This window comes from Cornus florida, unplaced genomic scaffold (assembly GCF_030987335.1).
Source record: "Cornus florida cultivar Cherokee Brave unplaced genomic scaffold, ASM3098733v1 CherokeeBrave_3.0.0_Hap2_Chr11, whole genome shotgun sequence".
Classification (NCBI taxonomy): domain Eukaryota; kingdom Viridiplantae; phylum Streptophyta; class Magnoliopsida; order Cornales; family Cornaceae; genus Cornus; species Cornus florida.
In genome coordinates, this window is record NW_026775581.1 from 139,698,967 (window position 1) to 139,722,108 (window position 23,142).

Below are 23,142 nucleotides of genomic sequence, written 5' to 3' on the forward strand. Positions count from 1 at the left end.
AGAGTATATAATTTATGTGCGTTGTATGTAAATTTAGGGTTTAATTTATGTATAATAGGGTAGCCGACGTATTAATGGGTTGGGATTAGGATTAGGGTTTAGAAGGAACCTATATATATATAAGACAGTATGGTCTGCTAGGTTACAAATCCTATTCACGACATAGTATCTTGAGAAGAAAAATAGAGGAAAACTAGGGAAGAGAGAAATAGAGAGGTTTGAGGGGAAAAACTGAGAGCTTTCAGCTATAGACTGAAGGTATGTCACAGAGGAAGGAAGAGGTTGATGGTGGAATAGAATTGGAGCAGTAAGAAGGTTACCGGTAGTCGTCCATTCGTCGGATACTCCATAGACGGCGGTGAAGATTTCAAACCGGAATCTTAAGGTAAGTTTCATTCTATCTCCTTCCTGTAAACTTGTGTTCTGTGCATCCTTTATAGTCTTCAGGAATTAAATTCAACTTTTAAAACTGACGGTTGATGCATGTTTTTAACGGACTGTAATTTGTTTTACAATTAATAACTGGAATTGGTTTCTTGCATGCACTGTGTTAAGTATGTTTTTAAAATTTTTGTACGTTAATTCATATTGGGATGGGAAGAGTTTGTAGGATTAATTGGATGTCAATTGGACCCTAAGAAGTTTAAAAACAATTGGGACAGAAATATGGAACTTCGCCGGAAGCGAAGAAGACAAACGGAGAAAACATAAACTGTTGCGATCATGGTTTAAGCTTTTGATAAGTAATTCATACTAGAATTGGAGACGTTTCTAGGCTTGTTAGTTTTTAAATTGAACCTTAAAAATCTTTAACAAAGGTGGGACAGAGGATTGAGACTTTGCCGGACGTAAAGAAGGCAACACGGAGGAAGCAGAGAAGGAAAAACGGAGGCTGGCGAAGTGGAGGCGGCTTCACCCTTCAATGGAGGCGGCTCCACAAAGTGTTGAGGCGGCTCCAATGTGGGTGGAGCCGCCTCAACCTAAAATTGGAGCCGGCTCCTCTTTTGCAATTACACTGTAAGCGTATTTCTTTGGCCTTTTTGAGATTTCAGGGCTCCAGTGTTTGTTTAAACTTGGTTGGATGGATTTAAATGTTGTAATTAAGTAGGATTATACCCAAGAATGATTAATTATACCCAAGAATGATTAATTCATGTTAGGAACTTGATCAACATGGGATTTAAAATTAAATTCACATGCAGTTTACGGCTTGGAAAAAATTAAATTGCTTGTCGTGATGTTTAAGCAAATTTAATGGAGAGATTTTAAAATGACGTATTTAATTTATTAAAGACCTAGAATTGTTGATTTAGGCTATGGGAGTGGGTGTCATGACTTTTAAATATTAATTAAGCATGCAGTCAAGGAGGGTGGAAGGGTTAATTTCTAGTATTGTACTAGTAAATTAAACGGACTAAAATAAAAGTTGTTTTTGTGATGTTATATAAATGAAATATATAACATATGGAAATCCCAGGGATGTTGTCTTCTGCTATAGTCATAGATATCATGAAACATGGATACTAAAGTGAATGCCGTCAAGGAGTATGGAAGTGGTAACTGCTAATTATTATGTTAGCAAACTAAATGCTTTTGGGATTTCATTTATTATGCGTAGCTTATACTTCTGAGTATTCATTATACAAAGCTCTGGATTTATAATGGAGGATTAGAGGGACATCATGAAATTTACATAATAGATTGCATGTTGTCAAGGATGGTGAAAGCTTAAATTGCTAAATATGTTTGAGCAGATTAAATGGAAGAGGATGAAAGAAGTTTGGGGATTTGGTATGATGTGTTCAAGTTATATATTCTGATTTTCATTATATTATTGGATGGATTTTAATTGATAAACGATTATAATTTCTGATTTGTCAATTATATGGATACGGATGGTTTAAATTGTTCATTATTACTTTAACAATTTAAAAGAAGGACTTATGATTATACTGGATGTGTAATATAACCTTACATATATCAGATTTCTATTATATTTATTTCTGGATGGATTTGATATCCAAATGTGTATTCATCATTTATTGGAGCATTTGCATTATATGTACCGGTATGGGACGGTGACATATCAGGGATGGATTAGATCAAAAAGTTAAATCATACCCCTTCATACATACGGAATGGATTAACTAAAACAGTTAACTCCTACATGGATGCATGTCCTGTCAACTAAAACAGTTGAACGATATAACGGATGGTTGCTTTACTTTTCTGTATTAAGAAGGATTTAAATATATACTTCTGATGCCGTAATACGAGCTTGAGTTTCCTAATCACGGTTAGGGTGCGTATATCGCCTAGGATGGATAACTAGGCCTAATGATGTTTCCCTGGTTGTTCTACTCGGGTTGAGACAGATTATGTGGGCTGGTGAACGTTATATAGTGTGTACTTATATCTATATGGACTACTTTAGCTATTGTTGAGCTATCTAGGATGTATCTGCGTATCGGGTTTATGTACGGATTATAGTAGATTGGAACTTACATGTGGGCCTGACCCACTCTTATTTTTCAAGTATTCGTCAATACCAGGCTTAGAGCTTGATCGTGTTGATACATATATAGACTCTCACTCTTCCGACTACATAGAATTTTCTTTCTTACTTTAGTTTTGGATTTTAATTTTGTAAACGTTTTATCAGTTGGAATTATTAGGGGTCCACTAGATGGATTCCCGAGTTGTACGGATTTGAAGGATTTAAATGATATTAATTTATTATTTAAAGTTTGAGGATTTTTATTTTAGATTTTTTTCAGCGTATTATTAATTTATTCTTAATTCAGTTTTTATTCCTACTTGTTTACATATTAATTGTTTGGTATCCCTCGGATCTGTACTCGGACTTGATCACCCGTGGCTCTAGAATCGAGGGGTATCACACTCATGATCATTAATCATTCCTTATTATTCATTTCTCATTTTATGTTATTACACAAACTATTATATATATTAAAGCAAATTTGCTTCCAATATTTCCATTTTGGTAATTTTAATTAAGATAGTATATTAAGTTAGAATTAAGTTACAAGTGTATGGTTTTAGGTCCTTTTGTTGCCCACATACATGAGGTCCAAATAATTAGTATTGTTGATGATGAATTTTGAGAGTCATAAGTAGTCCATTATGATCAAGATTTAATTAGTATAGTACGTATTTGATAACTACATCTTGTATTTCAAGGTAATATGAATTAGTTGGAATATATAACATTTTGCACTTGATTATACATTCATGTACGTAGCATTAATAAAATTTCCTTTTGAAGGTGTATCAATATTATAGGTAGGGAATAATTTGATTATGGTGTTGTGATGGATTGATGAGAAATGATTAGGGTTTTGTGGTATTCCCAAGGCCTATTAAGTTTGGGGATAGAGAGGGAAGGGTTGTTAATCGATATCAAGTCTCTCTCTCTCTCTCTCATCAATAAAAGACTTGTATACTTATTCAAGTAGTCTGCTTGTTGAGCTAGCTAGCAGTTGCCTACACATATATTAGTGGCTAAGTCACCGGCCTGCCTTGATTATTAGTGGTCACTACTGAACAATGTTTGTTGGTTTTTATATTCTCATGGCCCATGGCGTGAGTGACATGGTAGTAACTTATGTGTGTGTGTGTGTGTTATGCATGCAGTAGTTCAATGAAATAATAGTGTACGTACATTAATTCTCTGGGCTGCTTAATTAACCTGTATATATGCGGACAAGTTCTGAGCTAGCTAGCTGTAGTACTCCTCTTGGTTTTGCCACGTATATAAAAGATGGATATGAGCCGTGGACCTCCATTATCAAAATTTGGTTGGGCTGGGTTAATTAGGTGACTGAAGACTAATATATAATAGGGCTGCAAGTTAGGCTGGCCCAACTCAGCTCAGTCCTAATCTAGCTTCAACCTGTATCGGGTTAGGTTGGGCCAACCCGAATTGTACCTAACATGGGTTATGGTCATAATTCAGTCTGAATATTTTCGGGCGGGTTGGGTTAGTTTGGTGGGTTGATTTTTTTTTTTGAATATATATATATATATATAATTTGTTTTTTAATAATAATATATATATATTATATATAATATATATATATATATATATATATATATATTATATATTTTATTTTTGGGGCAAATCATTTTAGCCTCCCCAATCGCCTCCATGTCTATTCTCTCTAAACTTGCCCACTCTCTCTCTCTCTCTTTCTCTCTCTACGCAATTGCAAACTACAAAATCTACAAGAATCAGAACTTCAGAACCCATATATTTTAGTTTTATCTATCTGTCAGCGAGAATCAAAAGTTTAAAACCCATATCGGCATATCATTTTAGACTGTTCAAAAAATCAAAACCCAGATCTTTCGGTTTCCATCGCCCATCGCCCGCTGTTCCAGTTCAGGTTCATAAGCTTCAACCGCTGTCTCTCAACTCTCAAGCTTGCCCCCCTCTCTCTGCAACTGCTAACTTGAATGTATAGGGACGGCGAAAGAGAGAGAAAGAGAAAGAGAAAGGAGAGAAAAAAAATGAATTTTTATTTTTTTATTTTGGGTTCGGATTGAGTCCGAGCCCAACCCGAATATGTCTCAGTTTTGACAAAACACAACCTGAACATGAGCCTGATTTGTAAACTTAAAGTCCAAATTTTAAAATTTCAGGTTGGGCTTGGGCTGGGCTGATTTAGCTTGCCCAAGTTGTAGCCCTATTATATAATTATATATACAGCCAAATTGTATAATACTACATGTATGTACCTAGCTACCATTCTAACCCTACCAGCTGGTTCAATTGTTTAATGTCATCTTTCATGGAAAGTAGTATCATCCATAATAATTAAGGAACGAAGTATATATATCAGTGGGGATGTGGTGGTGGGGTAGTTACTTCTTCCCTTCAATATTTGCCCACGCTTTTGACACAATTTGATAATTTTTAGTTTAAACTTTTCTTTTAAAAGTTCATTTTTAGGCAAATATGGGGTTTGATAGGTCATATTTTGTATCAGGCATATTTGGAGGTCACGAACCATTCTTGCGCACTTAAAATCACTAATTACGTTTGCGTGCACAATTGTTTTGGCACAAAACACCTCCTTGCATGAAATGAATACTTGAAGCAACTTACATTTTAGGTTTTATGTAAAATCTTGTGCAAGGGTATTTTGGAGATTTTTCTGTGAAAAATAAATTCCGACCTTGACGTGGTCACATAGAAAACGTGATTTTAAGGGAGGATTTCTTCTTTGTGTGTTTCCAAAAAATGTCGTTGCAGTTTCAAAAACCCCGCGTCAAAATTGATCTTCTAGTGTATGCATTTTCAGAAATAAAAGTCTGATCTAAGGACATTCTGGGCATTTTACATTGTCAATTAAAATTTTCTTTTGACATGGTTATCTAGAAAACTTAATTTTAAGGGGGGTTTCTTCTTTGTGTTTTTTCAAAAAAAATCATTTAAGGGTCTAAAAAACCTTCTGTTTCAGCAAATTTAGCAAAAAAGGGTTGCTGTCAGCAGCCAATGTCATGGCCGTGTACATGGGCGCGTGTGCGCAATGGGCTTGGTTTTTTTGCCGCGTCGACGTCCGATTTTGTTTTTGATCGTTTGCCTTCGTCTGGACTTCAAATTAGGCGATTTTTAAGTTTAAATTTATTATTTTTTTGTTCTCCATCCAATGGTGTGCTCAGTAGAAGCCGAATCAATTTGCAAAATTACCAGTTTGCCCCTAGGGTTAAACTTGTCCGTTTTTATTAAAACTTTGCTTCCGCTTTGTATTCTTTTGTATACCGTGGCTTCATGGGAAGTCAAACTTGTGTCTTAGAGATATTGTAGATCTCCATAGACTTTGTTTTAGTATGAAATGACCATTTTACCCTTGGGGCCATATTTAGTCTATTTTTACTTTTTTTCTTCCGCATTCATTCTCGTTGAGTTCCGTAACCTTACGGAAGGTCACTTAGGTATCTTAAGGACCATATACAATTGTACATCCCTAGAAACCTGGATTATGCTTTCATTTTCGCATTTCGGATCCGTTATCGGGTCAAACTTCGGGTCTTCACAGGATGCACTGATTTGAAAAACAGGGTCATCACACAATATCCTTCACCATTCATTGATCCAAGTTAAACTAAATGTGATACCCTTCGGATCCGAGACATGGTTTACCTAGACCTAGACCTAGTTGGATACCTATACTAATTTGCTCTGCCATATCCATCCATCATTGTATTTAAAAGGGAGTTGTTAGGGCAGGCCAGCCCAAAACCCTCATTAATTTATTCCATTCTACTTCCACTTGTATATAATTATAACTAGTCCTACCTACATCAACTCAACAACAACCAGACACATGCACATACATTCTTCCCTCATCATTATTCCCATCTTAATATACTATATTTACAGGCACATGTACTAGACATATTATATTTTGGATTTGGAATGAAATTGGCAGCCCTGAAGCTTTGCACGTAAGCATGTGATTGATGAATGTCGAAAAGTATTTGTACCAAAACTCCCAAGTGTCTTCCCAGCAATTTGAAAGACATATTTGTCATATAGAGTTGAAAAACCAATTAGTGAAACTGATGACATAAGACAACTGTAATGATCGAAAACACATGAGAGGTAAAGTGTATTAAACTCTAACTACAGGGAGGTAAGTGTAATTTACCGTAATATTTATCCTGTAAGTTACCCTTAAGCAGATCTTTGTCTCTGCTTTCAAATACTTGTGGCAATTGAAAACTGGATACTCCAAAGTTTACCCATCCCTCCATGCCTCATACCTGGACGTGTACCTGAGAATCCATGAAACGAATCAGAAGCCACATCTCAACCTTTTTTTATTTGAAAGGTAAAGCACATCTCATCTTCAATCAAGCTATATATTCTATTAGTTAAACAAATAAATAACATGTGCAGCCGTGATGGTCAAATTATTGATAACATTAATTCAGTTAGAATAGATATATCGGTGAATCCATTCATAATAAACAAAGCACACATCTTCACACATACAAACATATATATTTGATGATAGCTATAAACTTGATAATTCAGTTATTTCTAATCTATACCTTCCTGCACCCTTTGATTAATTGGAGACCGCCTCGAATAATTTCTTTAATAAAACAATTGTGAGATCGCTCAGATTTAAAAAATGTACAGGAAACCATTCTTGTTTACCATTGGACTCTGAAATTATGGCATGTGGAATACATCCACACAAAATAAATACCGTTTTCTTTTTCTTTTATTTTTTTTGAAAAAACCTGCTGGTAGAATCAATTCTGATTCTTTCTATTCAACCAAGATGGATCCATGAATCCTAGTTTTTCTATTTATGTTTAGTGTAATAGTAAGACATTCCATTACTTAGTAAAATGAATCAATGGTAAATAACAGGTCCAAGTAAAGCAGTAATGGTATCGATTTCCATTTAAGGGAATTCCACCAAATCAGAAAATGATTTGACATACAAAAGTCAAAACCCAAAACCTCCACATTAAAACAGTTGCAATTTCTTCAAGGGCATAGTACTGTTACTCCATTAGCCATCAACAGAGATGTTGCTTGCATTCAAAATGGAGAGTAAGTCCAACTTCAGGTACTTCTGTAATTGTTTCGCCAGAGAGTATCACTTACACTACACATTCACATTTAATCGAGAATCCCAGTCGACTACAGTGTATTGCTCAACAGTTGACATGTTCAGTTGACATGTTCCGGAAAGGGATCCAGATTCCCTTATGGATACCAATACTTGCCAGAGCATTCTGGTACAACTGGGATCAATCCAACCGTCTATCCAAATCCATTGGAAAGATAAATATATTTATATATATAGACACATATATGGTTCTCTAGCTTTATATGAACACTCTACTTAGTGCATTCCATAAAAATTCACTAAACCAGATTGTATATGAATACTCTAATTCATTAAATAGTGAATTAACTTTATATGAACACTCTAATTCATTTTAATGATAAATTATCAGCGCGGGCGCGCACACAAAAGAAAGGGCCATACTGGAACTCACAGAAGAAGAAGGTGATTCTTACCTGAATTTGGCAGGTCTTGCTGTTCCTAAGCTAAAAGTATGACTGGCGAAATTTTGAATCAACTCATGTTCCAGCTTCAGGCTCCACATCTTCTACTTCGAGCTTTAGAGAAATCCAACTCAAGCAAAGAATTCCAGAACGTTGAAGTTTCAATTTCCCATCCTCATTTCATTACTGCAGATCTTGTTGAAGAATGAGTTGATGCTAGATTTGAATCTCTAAAATAATGTTACTGAACTGTACAAAATGGGCTTCATTATGAAAACAGAAATTAGAAACACTAGAAAAGGATGGAAAGGCCACAGATTTTCCTGAAAAAAAATGATATATTACTAGAATGGAAAATGGTTGGAGATCTGGCAGTAGGAGGTTTTGAGTGGAAGAATACCTGGTCTGAACTGAACTTTCAAATTACAAAGCTCGTGCAGGAGAATTTATGGCAGCAGGAAGAATTAATTATCTGATGATTTAGAAAGAGAAATTATTAGAGCTCCGGCTATGGCTGCACAGAGTAATGAGTGAGAACAGGGTGCTCCAGAGTTATCTCATATGTTCAAAAATTTATAGCCTCAATAACATCATCACAAGAAGCCTTTCAACGAGATTTTCGATGCTTGTGACACATCGTTGGCAATGAGTATGGTACTGCATGTTCTGTCTCCTCTTCCAAGTAAACATCTAGTTTGAATCGACTGTGGTGGCTTCAGCCTTCACGAGTGGTATAAAATACCAAGCAATCTGTTATTTATAAAATTCTCAAATCCAAAGAATTATCTGAGCACTTGCAAGACAGTGGGTGTGCAAACAAAAATCCTTTATTTTATTATTGCTTGCATCAGCTTCACCCAAGCAAATAGCCAATGTAATCAACTTAAAGAGCTTCTATTGGAAAACAGTTCAAGATATGGCAATCTTTATCTTATTGCCCTATCAAATTGAGAAGCTGAAGTATTGCTTCTTTTCTTGTCTACTTACTTTTTCCTTTTTCCTCTTTTCCATTCTTCCTTAATTTACAACAAAAAATAAATATTGGTGTTGCTTTCTCGAACAGTGAATATACTTCACCATCCCAACAAGATAACAGGGCCATTAGCAACATTCTCCCGCTCAAGAACTTTGATTATGAAAGTCGACAATGATCATCAGCATACAACATTTGCTTAAATTTTTCTTTTTCTTCTATCACCAATAATCCCCACATGAGCAAAACCCATCCTTAAAATGATGAAACCGTTTTGAATCTCTGACCACAATTTCTCGATCAACAATCTTAGCAATCAACTTAATTGAAGTATGACAGTCAGCGCAAACCCTAAGATTCTTAATCACATGGATTGTTGTACCAGGAACTGCATTCATAACTCCAAAGACAACAGCCAACTTCTCACTATGGACTCTTATTATCATTTCCTTCTCTTCCTCATTGACATCATGAAGAACTGACATCATATTGGGTACATATCCAACTTCCTGCAGCTTCACATATAATTCTTCCAAATACCTGTATATCTTCTCATGTTCAGGATGCTCCCTATCTCCAACCAAAAATACATGAACCCTACCTTTTACTTCAACTAAACTGAATCCAGGTGTTTTAACCAGTCCATGATTCTTCATAAGTACTCTCATTTTTTCAACATCTTTCCACCTTCCAGCATCGGCATATATGTTAGACAGCAAGACATAGTACCCACAATTATTCGGGTCTAACTCGAATAATTTCCTTGCAGAAATCTCCCCAAGCTCCACATTCTTGTGGATCCTACAGGCAGCAAGAAGAGAACCCCAAACCACAAAATCAGGCCTCACCTTCATTTCCTTAATCAAGTCGTAAGCCTTATTCAGAAAACCAGCACGGGCAAGAAGATCGACCATACACCCATAATGCTCCACCCCAGGTTGTATATGAAATTTGTGTTCCATGGCTTTGAACCAATGCCATCCTTCATCCAACAGACCAGCATGGCTACAAGCTGCTAGCACTGACACGAAAGAAATGTAATTTGGTCTCACATTAGCCCGATTCATGTGGTAGAAGACCTCCAGAGCTTCTTTGGCACGGCCATGCATTCCATAACCTGCAATCATGGCAGTCCACGACTTGACATTCTTTTCCTTCATGCGATCAAATGCCCTCCTTGCCATGTCTACTCTCCCACATTTGCAATACATGTCGATAATTGAAGTACCCACAAAAACATTATTCTCCAAACCCATCCTTACAACCTGTAAGAAAGAAAAAGGCAAAAAAAAAAAAAAAGTATTATATTCAACAGTATAATTAAAACATACATATAGTTGAAAGGACACAATATGATTATTAATTTGGGGGTAGAATCAAGGGGATTAGACAGTTGGAAGTACCTGATCATGTATACACTTGCCAGGTCGCAGAGCCCCTGAATGCGCACATGCTAATAATACGGCAGACAGAGTGACAGCATTATACTCCACATCTGTATATCTCACCATGGAATAGAACACTTGCAATGCCTCCTCAGACAATCCACTTTGCGCATACACTGCAATCAAGGAATTCCAAGAAACTACATCCTTGTCAGTCATTTCATCGAACACTCTCCTAGATACACCCAGTTCACCGCACTTGGCATAAGCATCCATCAAAGTATTTCCAACACCCAAATCCCCCTCAAATCCCCTTTTAATTGCAAACCCGTGAACCCCTTCCGTAATGGTCTTCTCAGAAAGACGAGAACAAGCGGACAGAACTGAAACCATAGCAATGGAATCTATACACACTTGCTCTTCACCATCACCATCACCATCGCTCTGGCTCTCACTCTCTTCAATCTGGAAGTCTTTGAACAGTAATAAGGCTTGGTGGGGATTGCCGTTTTGAACATAGCCAGTGATCATTGAGGTCCAAGAAACAACGTTTCTGTGAGGAACTTGGTCGAACAGTTTCCTTGCGTCCTTCAATTGTCCACACTTAGAGTACATGTCAATTAATGCAGAGGAGACGAAAATGTCAGATTCGAAGCCGAAGACGAATGCTTGTTGGTGCGCTTGCTTGCCGGAATGAAGATCGAAGATGGCGGAGCAGGATTTAATGGTGCAAGGGAAGGTGGAACGGTTTGGGTTGAGAGAGAGCTTTCGCATGGAGGAGAAGGCTCTGAGGGATTCGAGGGAGTCGCCAGAACGAGACAACTCGGCGATGATTGAGTTCCAGGAGTAGACACTCGTCTTGTCAACATATTTGTTGAACAAGGCGGTGGTTGTGATGTTGGGGATAGTTGTTGTTGTTGAATAGTAGTGGTACAGTTTAGAACAAACTTTGGGTAAATAAATTGAATTGGAGTTTGAAATCTTCATTCATTCATTCAATCTCTCTCTTTCTTTCTTTATTTCTTTCTTTATAACTTAATTCCTCAGATCTGAGCATATATAATGTTATATATACCACGCCATGCCATGTTCAGATCTCAAGCGCCAGAGCGTTGGTTAAAAAAGCTTTGTACACTTTTTATATATATGTCATCCCGTTGCACGCAATTTAGTGTTAAAACGGACTCGTATAACTCATTCGCTGAGGTTTAATTTCAATTACGTATGAAAAATTCAATTCGTCTTCAAGAAACAAAGAAATGGAAAGAAAAATCATAAATTATCAAATCATCTTCATGCTTTTATAATTTTCATGTGATGATATGGTTTTGCTCTGCCCACACACACAAAAATAAATCTAATCATCTAAAGTTTTTTTCTCTCTTTCTATTTTTTTTTTAAAATTTATTTATTTATAAGAAAAATGTTAAAGGGTAGTGGTCGGAAGATAGTGCAAAGTTTAAACACAAACCCCATAACATGGAATACAACATTACACTTGCTAATCGCCTGTGATTTAATTTAATTCCAAGATGCTTGTCTCTTTTTGAAATAGAGGAAGTAAATAGTAATAACAATAACAAATGGTAAAAAAATTTAAAACAAAAATTAAAAGGCTTGTCTGCCAAATTATTACTAGTATAATCCACAAAAAAGAGTAATAGGGAACTCGTAGTCTAGTTTCACCCTAATGTTTCCAAGGACATGGTTGGTTCCCTCCCGATTGCATTACACAAAAACTAAGTTATACACTGAAAACAACTTTTTCTCCTCTTAAACAGGAATATGCATCTTACTCTACAATAACAACACTAGTTAATGCTACAAATCAAAAGAATCAGCCCACACCAACATCACAACTAAAAAAAAATTGCATAACTCAGTTCTTGTCTCAGAATGGCAGGATCCTGGAGAGTGATTACTTGAGATAATCCTAACCTTACTGAGGCTCGAACTCGCTAGTGGTACCTATGCTCAAGCGTTTTACACTGAACCAGACACCAAACCTCAGACCAATATCACATCTCCATTATCAAATTCTTACTTTTTCGGAGTTCATTAGCTGGAAATAAATATTGCAAGGTTACAAGAAGCAAACGTATCAACAAATCGTGTGACCTAAGTTACAGAGGATAATTTCAATCTGTATGTTGTATAACTGCCAGTTTTCAGCCAACAGTCAACCACTCATTTTTCCCATGGATGATTCCAAATTATAATTCTCATATCGTGACTAGAGAAGTCTTAAATGAGCAGTATCATTCATTTTCTTTATCTGCCACCCCATTTTCAATGAATGTTGTAAAACTGTCACTGAAGAATCGTCTATGCAGATCTTATGTGACATGATGGGGCTGCATCCGAGGAGGCCTGTGAGAAGACACTTAATTGGCACCGAGTGAGTGAAAACACCAACAGCGGATACAAAGGAGGGGGAGTTCCTGACATTTATTTCAGGAAGGGAGTTATGATTTTTGGAGTCTCGAGAGGAAATCTCATCATCAGCCTCATGATCTTCAGTTGTAGTCACAAATTGTAGTCTGCTCTTACCAGATTTCTTCCTTGTAAACCCTTGCCGATGTCTCTGAAGAAAATCCCAATGGTGAGGTGGAGGAGAAGGCCCATCTCGGTCATGAATTGAGTTCGAAAGAGCGTCAGAATTGTGGTGAGTAAATCCTTGGCTCTCATTTGGAGACAAGAAATCTGATCTCAACCTCTCAGGCAGTCCCAGAACTGTTCCATTGAGGAACTGGACCATTCGGAATTCCACCTGCCTAAGTGATTCTCCAGATGGTGCAGAGAAATCAGGCTGTATTCTTTCCATTAAGCTCAACATTTCAGGTGTGTATATTTCTGACCGATGACAGCCCTCCCAATGTCCCATACTCATCTCTGAAAGTGCATCTGAGGATTGTATCTGATCTTCCGCAAAACTTATCTCCTGCATGGTTTGATGCATGCACATTTTGCTTAATTGAAGTTAAGAAGCAAATTTAAAGACTAAATCAATAATAATCTATTCCATGCAGAATATGAAACACCAGATTATTACTCAGTTACTATTATTTAAACCGCCCCTTCAAGAAGTAAAATAGATGCAGTGAATCAAAATCATGAACAAATCTGCAGGATTAATAATAATGGCCTTCTGACAAGTACAAACATGGTATCACCCAACTGTTATGTAACCTTTAGTACTCTGATCCTGCATAATACCAATAACCGTAAGACTGTGAATTCTAAGAAGAGTGACTGTGACTTCTAAGAAGAGTGGACACCATGTACGTGATGGATATTAACACTTTTCGCAACATTCTGTATTCTGGTCATGTGCCAGGCATACTTTAAATATACCATTCATTAAACATAACATCTTAAAATTCAGCTATTGCCAGCACTCCTGGATATACTTTGGCACAAATTCAATACAGCTTGGATGTTGAGATACTTCTTTTTATTATAGGAAAGGGTAATTGTATAGAATAGACATTACAACGGCTTCAGTAATATTTTAAGAACATCTTATGACGAGAAAGATAGGATATTTAGTTAGTTTTTTCACTCATTATTGATGAAATTTTATTGTTTTCTGAGCAACTAGAACTCTAACTCCACTATTGATCTGTAGTTATCAATTAGTCTTGTTTTCCATTTTTTATTTAATAAAAAATAAAAAATGACAATAATGAACGTCAGCTTGCCAATGTCCCATCTATTTTTATTTTTTACCATGTTCCAAAAGTTTGGTTCTAGATCAAAAAGTTTAATGTGCATCAAATAACAGCTAATAAAGAGAGAGATAAAAAAAAAAAAAGAATACATTAATTTTAGAAAAACAATCTTAGAGACTATCTGCAGCTACAAATGTATTCTCTCTGTAAAAAATTCAAAGTTGTTTTGCTCAAGTACTGAAAGTAGAAACAATTTTGTAAAATTATTTGAGCTTATTATTCAAAAAGAGACTGAAAATACTTTGTTACTTTTTATGTTGTTCCAATGCAAGCTGTTTAAAGTAAACATCAAGAAACAGAAATTCAATTCACCTGATACTGAGAAGGAAAAATTAAACTATGGCCTCAAAGAAGCTGCCGTATAACGACGGGCTGATAAGGTGGAATAGTCTTAAATTCTACAATCCAAATTTGCATTTGCGACAGCATTCATAGAAAGGTAGGGCAGAGGAAACCTTGAAGATGGTCTCAGTAAACATTTTCTAGATGGTTCAGGGCTTTTCCAAGCGGATTCCATCATTTCGACTGATCTATATAGGCCAAATTAGATGAATGCCAAAGGTAGTGATACTGATTCAAGCCACTTACAAATCTTGTAGAACACAATTTGAATAATATGACCGCCACAACCTATTTCTTAGCTGATATGCAAGGGATTTGTAGTCGCAAAATTGAGGAAATGCGGTCCAGTGAGTTATAGTGAGGTTGACGCTAAGGGGAAAATCCTTCCTAGACATGGTTGGAAGATGCCTGTTATGACCTATCTGCAGTATTTAAACAGAATAAAATCGGAAGATAATTGAGAATGATTACTGTGAAAGATATCTTTGATGCAAACAATAGAGAGGGTGTGCTGGGCAGATTATGTGGGTATAGATATGTTAAAGGGTTAGTGAAAAAAGCAGCCCTCGATTTTTCATGTAGTGCATATAACAACCCTGTATAACAGAATGAGTCCATAACTACCTTCTACTTTGGAAAAATGTTGCACTTAACTACCCTCTGTCCAACGACTGTTAGAATTTAGCCATTAAAGTGAACATGTGCAGCTCACGTGACCGAGAGTTGGCCTTTAATTTCCAAAACACCCTTCAATGTACACATACAGGGTATGGTGCAAAAAAGAAACTTTGATGTTTCATGTAGCACATATTACCCCCCTCGATTTTTATGACTTCATTCAAAGGCTAAACCGTGTTCGATGTCTAACTTTGAATAGTAAATATAACTAAACTAGTAAGCATCCAAAAAGTATCCATTATAAAATATATAAATAAATAAATGGTATTCCATTACATAAAAGTGTCCATTACAAAAAATAAAAAACAAGTATAAGCAAAGTCAGAGGGTTATGTGCACTATTCTATGTGTACCATATGTACAATCGAGGGATATTTTTTCCTTGTATTACATAAAGGCATTTGTGTCAATTTACTCCTCTGTTAATGGCAAAGTAACTACATGCTCTCATTTACTCCTCCGTTAATGTACCACATTGAATATCAACGGGTGTTTTTTTGCACTTTACCATATGATAAAGATACCCCTGCAAACTTGTGAATGATGCCAGAATTTGAAATTTTCAGTATTTACTAGAAGCTGGCTGCTCATGGAATAGATGGTGACAGGTTAGTTGCTTCTTTAGTATGATAAAGCTTTGATTCTTATTTGGATGTATTTGATGTAATAGATGTTTCTTTGAGGCGATTTGTAGATGCCAAGGTGTATAGTGAATTTCATTTCTTTCTTGTGAAGACTGATTGGAGGCGTGCCCCGAGGTCGCTTATGATAAGGTGTGTCGCTCCTATTGTATATCACTATTAACTCTGATAAAAGAAAATTCTGACACAGAAGAAAAAAGAAAAAGAAAGACATTAAACTGTGGTAACACAAAAAAGTTGTGAGCTTATTATGATCTTACAAGACCTCCTGAATTCCGTGTACTCCTTTAATCATGGAGACATTGTAGTGGGTCTTTGTGCTTAACAAAGACTTGTAATGCGAATTATTTTGGGTGTGTTAAGATTTGCTAGCATAAATTTGTAAAATATGGGCCAAAATAGAGTTGAACAGCATGATTGAACTACAATTTCTTTTTTCAATTTCTATTGATAAGTAAATGGTTCTAGAGGAAGATATATATTATTTGAGGTACATCCGCTAGACGTAAAAGGGCAAATCCAGTGCACTGAGGCTCCGGCGGTCTAAATGTAAGCAGCCTTACCTCCAAGGCATGTGGAAAGAGCAATATGTCTATTTCCTTTTGTGATAAACATGTGTTTAGTAAAACTCAAAATGATAATCATAATAATACTTGCAAATATTCAACAAGGAATGCAATTAATTAAAGAGGAGGAAAATGAAGAAAATGGAAAATACCTGACAGACTGAAACAGCGGTTGATTTGGCCCGATCCAATGGCGAAGTATAAACGGCATTAAAGCGAATCCCCTGAGATTTGAGGAAGACCGCCAAAGCTCTGGCTTGGCGCTTCCCATTCAGGGTGAGGGCAGCCTCAGGGCAGCGTCCAGAAACCAAATCTGGCCTTAAATTGATGTGAGAATCACCGTGACTGATGAAGAACACCTCCGCAGTAACTCTCCGGTACCGGTCGTCATCATCATCATCGCCAATGGCAATCACATCGGAAGAGAAGCTCCGAAGCTGCGTTAGCGGTGGCGGTGGCGGTGGCGGAGGCGGAGCCAGAACATTATAAGGGTCCCAGACCTTGATGGACGGCCCCAGCCCCAATCTGGGAGTGCCAATAGTGGAGGGCTGAGGAGATAGTGGGGATGCTGAGGCGTGGTATGGTAGCATTTCCGGCTCTTGTTCCAGAATCTTCTTCACCAAATGGTTGTCACCCACTTCTCTCGTCTCATTTTCCTCGTTATCATCTTCTTCCTCCTCCTCCTTATCTTCTTCTTCCTCGTCCACGTCCTCGTCGTCTTCCAGTACTTGTACGGAGGATTGAGAAGCACCCATTACAGTTAATTCTATGTAGATCTCTTCGATCTAATCAAACTCCAACCCCCATTGTTCAGATTACAACAATGATTTGTGATGTGTGCGCGCGCGTGAGAGAGATTGCAAAAACAATAAGGAATGACTTTTGCGCTCCACTCTCTCCAGTTCTCAATGTGAAATGTCCAGAAAGCCCCGTTTAAATTACACTAATATATATAATCTATATTTTTTTATTATTAGTATTATTATTATTTTTTTCTTCATGGATTTTTTTTTCTATCCAAACTATTGAAATTATTTTTGCAAATTTAACAGGAGCTGGTGATGGTTGTTCGAGAATTGGTAAATTGTAAAAAGGTGAATATCAATGTTTAGTTTAGAATAATTTATTTTTGGTCACGATTATTCACGATATTAAGGTTATTTTTTATGGTAGCTCTTGAAATATGTATATGGTCTCTTCTTTCCGATTTTTTGAGCCTCCTGTTTCTGTTGGAGAAGCTTTGCTAGAGGAAATCTCTTCATGTTCCTCTTTTTGCCCTGATAATATATATATATATATTATTTTTGGTCATTTAACCTATTTTGTGTTCTGAAATTCTCTTTAGCCTCAAGTGTAGTTATGAATGAAATAATTAAGGAAAATATTATACTTTATGAATTTAAATTTGTGATTTTATCTTAAATTAAGTGGCTGCTTATTTGGCTGTTTTGTGTATTTTAAAAGTATTTTTTTTTAAATAGGAAAAGATCTTAATATAAGAAAGAGAGAAAAATAGCAAAACTTATGATTATGGAATCCAAATCCTCAATCAATAAATTCATGGTAAAATCCCTCATGTAACTTAATAAACTTCAATTCGTTTGGGAGTTCAATTTTCAAATAATTAAAACTAGAAGTTATAATTTTTTACCATGAATGATTGACATTTTTCTCATGCATAAGAACTCTCTTCTATTAAAGTATCAAATAATTAAAACTAAAAGTTATAATTTTTTTTATCATGAATGAATGACTTTTTTCTCATGAATAAGAACCTTAATTTACATAATTCACTTAGAACTTTTATAATTGTATTTTGATTTGCTATTTTCTGATTAAGGTTAAATTTAAAGACATTTCAACAATAATTGAAATATATAAAGAGCTCAAAAGAGGATATATATATATATATATATATATATATATATATATATATATGATAAAAAAAAAATATTAGTAGAAAAAAATAAATTAGAAATAGAGAGAGAAACCTAGTAATTGTTCTTTCTTTCCTTTTGCTAAAATAGAAAATATAAATGCATAAAAAGAATAAAGTGATTAAAATAGAGGATTCTAATGTCTTTTTAATTATTGCCACATCATATTCAAGATCGAATCTGGGATTCTAATTGGAGATTTGTAGTATTGCTCATTAATTAATTGTTAAAGTTAAAATAAGTATGTCTAGCAAAAAATCGGTGCAAGAATTATTTTTCAATAGAAAATGATATCATTGAGTACTTTAATACCTTAACTTAAAATCGATATACATAAAAATATGACGTGATTATCTAAAATTTTAACTTAAATAAGCATCATTACTACTTATATTTATTTTCATAAAATACGTCCATTTCCCTTTCCATTTCCTTATCTTTCAGTTTTTCATATCCACTTTCCTTATCTTTTTAGTTCTTCATAGCTGTATCATCTTCTTCTTTTTCGTTTTCACGGCAAGTTTCATGGTGCTCAAATTTAATAATTTGATTTGAACAAAATATGCAATGTTTTTATAATTTTTCCACGCTTTGCAATTTTTTTTAAAAAAATTCTCTTCTTGTTTTTGTTTCGGACAGTTAGATAGATCACTAGCTTTGATCATTATAACAATTAACAAAGGTTTATCAAAGTAATAAATGGATATTAATGATCAAAGACACAACGTGAAGTATCTCAATAGTCCTTACAGAGATGTACTTTAAAATATAAAATAAATATACATATATATAGTGGTTGAAACTTTAATTGCCAACAAAGATACTATATCAAAATAAACTTAGAAAAATGATTACAGCTTTTCAAAGAGTCAATTACCTTATATTTTAAAATAAATCTCAGTATATTTGACATATAAGTAGCTACATAGACTTGATAAAATGGTAGGTCTTTATTTATCGGACCAAATGGTAGGACTCTTTTTCAATTGTTCAAAGATATAAAGTTTGATTAGAATGATTTGGTCTTCGTCTATCACTCATATTTTTGTGTATTCCCACTCTTTATATAAAAGGGAAAAAATTAATTTAATCCCCCAAACTTCCTAACTATTGTTACTGGTGAGCATAAAACACAGAAGCCACGTGCACCAATCATCAATTTATCCTTTTCAATTAATAGAACGGATTCGTAATACATTGGGCAAGCGTTATTTCAATCGGTATACTTTCTCCTATAAATATGATTATTTTCATGAGATATATCCATTGATTAATGAACGTACACTTTAAGATTAAGATCAATTTCTACACCAGGTTAGATGGCTTCTAAAATCTCACTGAGATTCCATGAAACAAGTAGTAAATTTAATAGAGCTAGCCACGTACAAGCAAAACTCATCATGTATAGATTATCTCAAAATTAATTAATTAAGAGCAAATTAACCACCAAGCTAGCTAGACAAAAGCTTATGATAACATGATTTAAATAAATTTGGTAATCTCATCATCAATATGATCAGTAAATTATTACTTGAGTAGCCATATGATCAACATCCATTGTAACTGAACGAGAGTCTTTGACATCTCCATTGATGATCAGTAACTTATGACTTGAGTACCCATATGATCAACATCCATTGAAACCGAACGAGCGTCTTTGACATCTCCATTGATGATCCCCTCAGCCAACCTGTCCTCCAAGAGCCTTGTGATGGCCCTACTCAATGGCCTTACTCCATAGGCTGGGCTATATCCCTCTTCAACCAACTTGTCCTTTAGTTTTTCAGTGACTACCAGCTTCAAATTCTTTTCAGCCTTCACCCTTTTGTACAAACCTTCCAGTATTCTATTCAAGATCTCCTTCGCTTGTGAGTATTCAATTCGCTTAAATATAATCACTTCATCCAACCTGTTCAAGAATTCTGTCTTGAAATTCTTCTGCTACTTCTTTTCTCATCACCTTGTCGTTAATCTCATTAGTCTCCCCTTCTACTACTGCACTAGTACTACTCATCAAGTTACCGCCAATATTTGATGTCATTATGATTATAGTGTTGGTAAAATCCACGGTACGTCCTTTGCTCTGTTAACCTACCATCATCCAGGACCTGAAGCATTACATTATATATATCGTTATGAGCCTTCTCAATCTCGTCAAACAGAATCACACAGTGTGATCTGCGACGAACAGCCTCCCTTAGGTGGCCACCACTGTCATGTCCAATATAGCCAGGTGGAGATCCCAAAAGCTTTGACACACTATGCTTCTCCATGTACTCACTCATGTCAAGTCTAATGATGGAGTCGTTTTTCCCACACCCGTAGGCCCCGTGAACATAAAGCTAGCAATGGGGCGGTCGGGGTCCCTTATGCCAACTGCGGCTCTGCGAATGGCACGACTCACTGCTTTAACAGCTGCTTCCTGACCTACAATTCTTTGACGGAGTGTTTCTTCCATTTTAAGAAAGCGCTTTGATTCTTCTTCACTGTACACAACTTTGGTTCCAATCCACTCGGAGACTATCTGTTGTATGTCCAATTCTGTCACCAGAGCAGTTTGATTATGATGAAGCTTTATAAAGGAACCAGCTTCATCGATCAAGTCTATTGCCTTGTCTGGCAGGAATCCATCACTGAAACAAAGTAGTATTTAAATACTATATAATAATTATAATTAATGAGCTTATCCAAGTATTGTCCATTAAAATGGAAGAAATTATAACCTTATGCATGTATTGTTTTGACAAACGAGCAGCTGCAGTTAAAGCCTTATCTGTGTATTGTCTCATCAACCGATGGTTCGGGCACTTGTACAAGCTGAAAACGCCTTTTCAATGCACCATCTTTCTCAATGTGCTTCTTGTATTCATCTATTGTTGTGGCACCAATGCACTGAGTGCATCAAATTAATTATTAATATTTAATTTGAGAAGATTAGGGAAAAACTAATAGAAGTCATAATTATTAATTAATTATGAAGCAAATACATACATTTTTATATATATATATATATATATATATGTAAGTGTACCCTGAGTTCCCCTCTTGCAAGGGCTGGTTTCAAGATGTTAGCGGCATCCAATGCTTGACCTCCTCCTGCCCCGGCTCCAATAAGAGTATGAAGTTCGTCAATGAAGAGAATTATGACTCCATTACTCTGTTTCACTTCATCAACTACCTTAATTAACCTTTCTTCAAATTCCCCACGATTTGATGCACCACCAATAAGACGCCCCATGTCTATGGAAAATATCTGATCATGGATTTTTACCCCATATATATATATATATGGGATTTAATTCAAAGTCAAATTTGTGATTTCCATTGCTGTGTGTGTGTATATATATATATGTCGTGTGTAAGTAAGTAGTGGAACAGAGGCATTTGCAATGGATTGGGCAAGGGCTTCTGCAATGACAGTTTTGCCAACACCAGGATCACCAACCAGACATGCATTATTCTTTGTGTGACGCTCTATCTGTTTCTGTCTCCCTATTACAGGGTCCAATTTATCCTGAACAATGCTAAAACTAGCGGTTGTTAGAACATGCAGTAACAGTTCACATACTGGGCGGGATTGATTAATTAATTAAATTACCTGGAGACCCATTTGGGTTAGGTCTGTACCATACTTGTATAGCACCTCCAGCTTCAAACACGTGTGTTCATCAAGCTTCTCCATATATTTAATAGACCTAAGGACAATAATAAGTAGTAGTACTGTATATTTTTATTGATATATATATATGCCCTCTCTGCTTGTTCTATTTATAGTAGAATCAGTACGTGGATTATATATCACAACCTACAATAAATAACGTACGTATTGAGTGTAGTAGTAGTACTCCTATATGTTATCAAATCCAATGCGGCATTAATTATTCCACCCCACATTCCAACACCAATGTTTCAGATTCTCTAATCAAATCACCACTCAACCTACAACTTCCAAAGAGTCACTCAACATATATGTGCATGAGTTTCACACACACACACACACACACATATATATATATATTCGAAGAGTTTTTTTTGTTACAAGACAAAAACAAATTACAGTATGATCGATCACTTCAACTTCTACTTGCATCTAGTGTATTTTTTGTTTGTTTTCTTAATTTTCTTTTCTAGGTATGATACACTCACCCCCTCGCCCCAACCCAGCAACACAAATGACTCACTCCCTCGCCCTACCCCAGCAACACAAACACCCAATTGGAAATCCAAACCCTAACTTTCCAACACATGCGTCAACTCCCGTACTTGCATAGAGAGTTTTGATAAGACAAAATTAGAAAAACATACAAGAAAAAAATTATAAAAAAGAAAAAGGAAAATTTGCATTTCTTCAAACATCTTCAAATATGGAGTAATAATTTATGTAACTAATTTCATTATTTTAGAACAAAGACAAGAATAATAATTATTTTTTTATATATATATATTTCGAGTCACCACAAAAGCACTTCAAGTAAAAATTAAGAAGTGAGAGCATGAGTATCCATTATTGTTTAAACTGTGATACTTGGATTTGTGATGGTATGCCCTGGCATAGCAAATTCCTATCTGGATTGTAGTGACATATGTTCCTGACATATCTGAAATATTTATAATTTATATAATTGGTGAATTCAATGTATATTTCGATTCACTATGAAATTGATAGTGTCCATTTAATTACAAGAAATATTTATATATATGTATGTGATGACAATCAATGCATGATATATAAATAGTAATTATAAATTGTTCATAGTCGGTAATTATGGATGGACTCATAATTAATTAAGACTTGAACTGGATCCGCGTTAGGTTGAGATATATTGCGAGAGC

The 23,142-nt window shown here is 35.5% G+C and overlaps 2 protein-coding genes and 1 pseudogene across 4 annotated transcripts; all 3 read right to left on the reverse strand.

The window, feature by feature from the left end:
* Positions 1 to 6,243: 6,243 nt before the first annotated feature.
* Positions 6,244 to 11,589, reverse strand: LOC132285679 (pentatricopeptide repeat-containing protein At3g26782, mitochondrial-like). 3 transcript variants are annotated; one of them, XM_059787872.1, is made up of 4 exons: positions 10,433 to 11,589; positions 8,457 to 10,294; positions 8,069 to 8,305; positions 6,244 to 6,801 (listed from the first exon to the last, which is right to left on the reverse strand). In XM_059787872.1, exons 1-2 carry the CDS (start codon positions 11,399 to 11,401, stop codon positions 9,251 to 9,253), a joined length of 2,013 nt encoding a protein of 670 aa, XP_059643855.1. In that variant the 5' UTR covers positions 11,402 to 11,589; the 3' UTR covers positions 6,244 to 6,801; positions 8,069 to 8,305; positions 8,457 to 9,250. The 3 variants fall into 3 exon arrangements, with proteins under 3 accessions (XP_059643855.1, XP_059643856.1, XP_059643854.1); XM_059787873.1 differs by having other exon boundaries at positions 8,069 to 8,319; XM_059787871.1 differs by having other exon boundaries at positions 8,069 to 10,294.
* Positions 11,590 to 12,269: 680 nt separating this feature from the next.
* Positions 12,270 to 17,304, reverse strand: LOC132284075 (uncharacterized). The gene is made up of 2 exons (XM_059786139.1): positions 16,525 to 17,304; positions 12,270 to 13,355 (listed from the first exon to the last, which is right to left on the reverse strand). Exons 1-2 carry the CDS (start codon positions 17,125 to 17,127, stop codon positions 12,648 to 12,650), a joined length of 1,311 nt encoding a protein of 436 aa, XP_059642122.1. The 5' UTR covers positions 17,128 to 17,304; the 3' UTR covers positions 12,270 to 12,647.
* A 2,601-nt stretch (positions 17,305 to 19,905) lies between these two features.
* LOC132282274 (ATP-dependent Clp protease ATP-binding subunit ClpA homolog CD4B, chloroplastic-like) lies at positions 19,906 to 21,991 on the reverse strand (annotated as a pseudogene).
* Positions 21,992 to 23,142: the final 1,151 nt, after the last annotated feature.

What these genes read in the sequence shown, in the direction of transcription:
- LOC132285679 (XM_059787872.1), bottom strand. Translation starts at nt 11,401, where the DNA reads ATGAAGATTTCAAACTCCAATTCAATTTATTTACCCAAAGTTTGTTCT. An exon ending in GCAAGTGTATACATGATCAG is followed by an intron (nt 10,295 to 10,432) that starts GTACTTCCAACT and finishes TCTTTCTTACAG; the next exon opens with GTTGTAAGGATGGGTTTGGA.
- LOC132284075 (XM_059786139.1), bottom strand. Translation starts at nt 17,127, where the DNA reads ATGGGTGCTTCTCAATCCTCCGTACAAGTACTGGAAGACGACGAGGAC. An exon ending in CCGCTGTTTCAGTCTGTCAG is followed by an intron (nt 13,356 to 16,524) that starts GTATTTTCCATT and finishes CAAACCATGCAG; the next exon opens with GAGATAAGTTTTGCGGAAGA.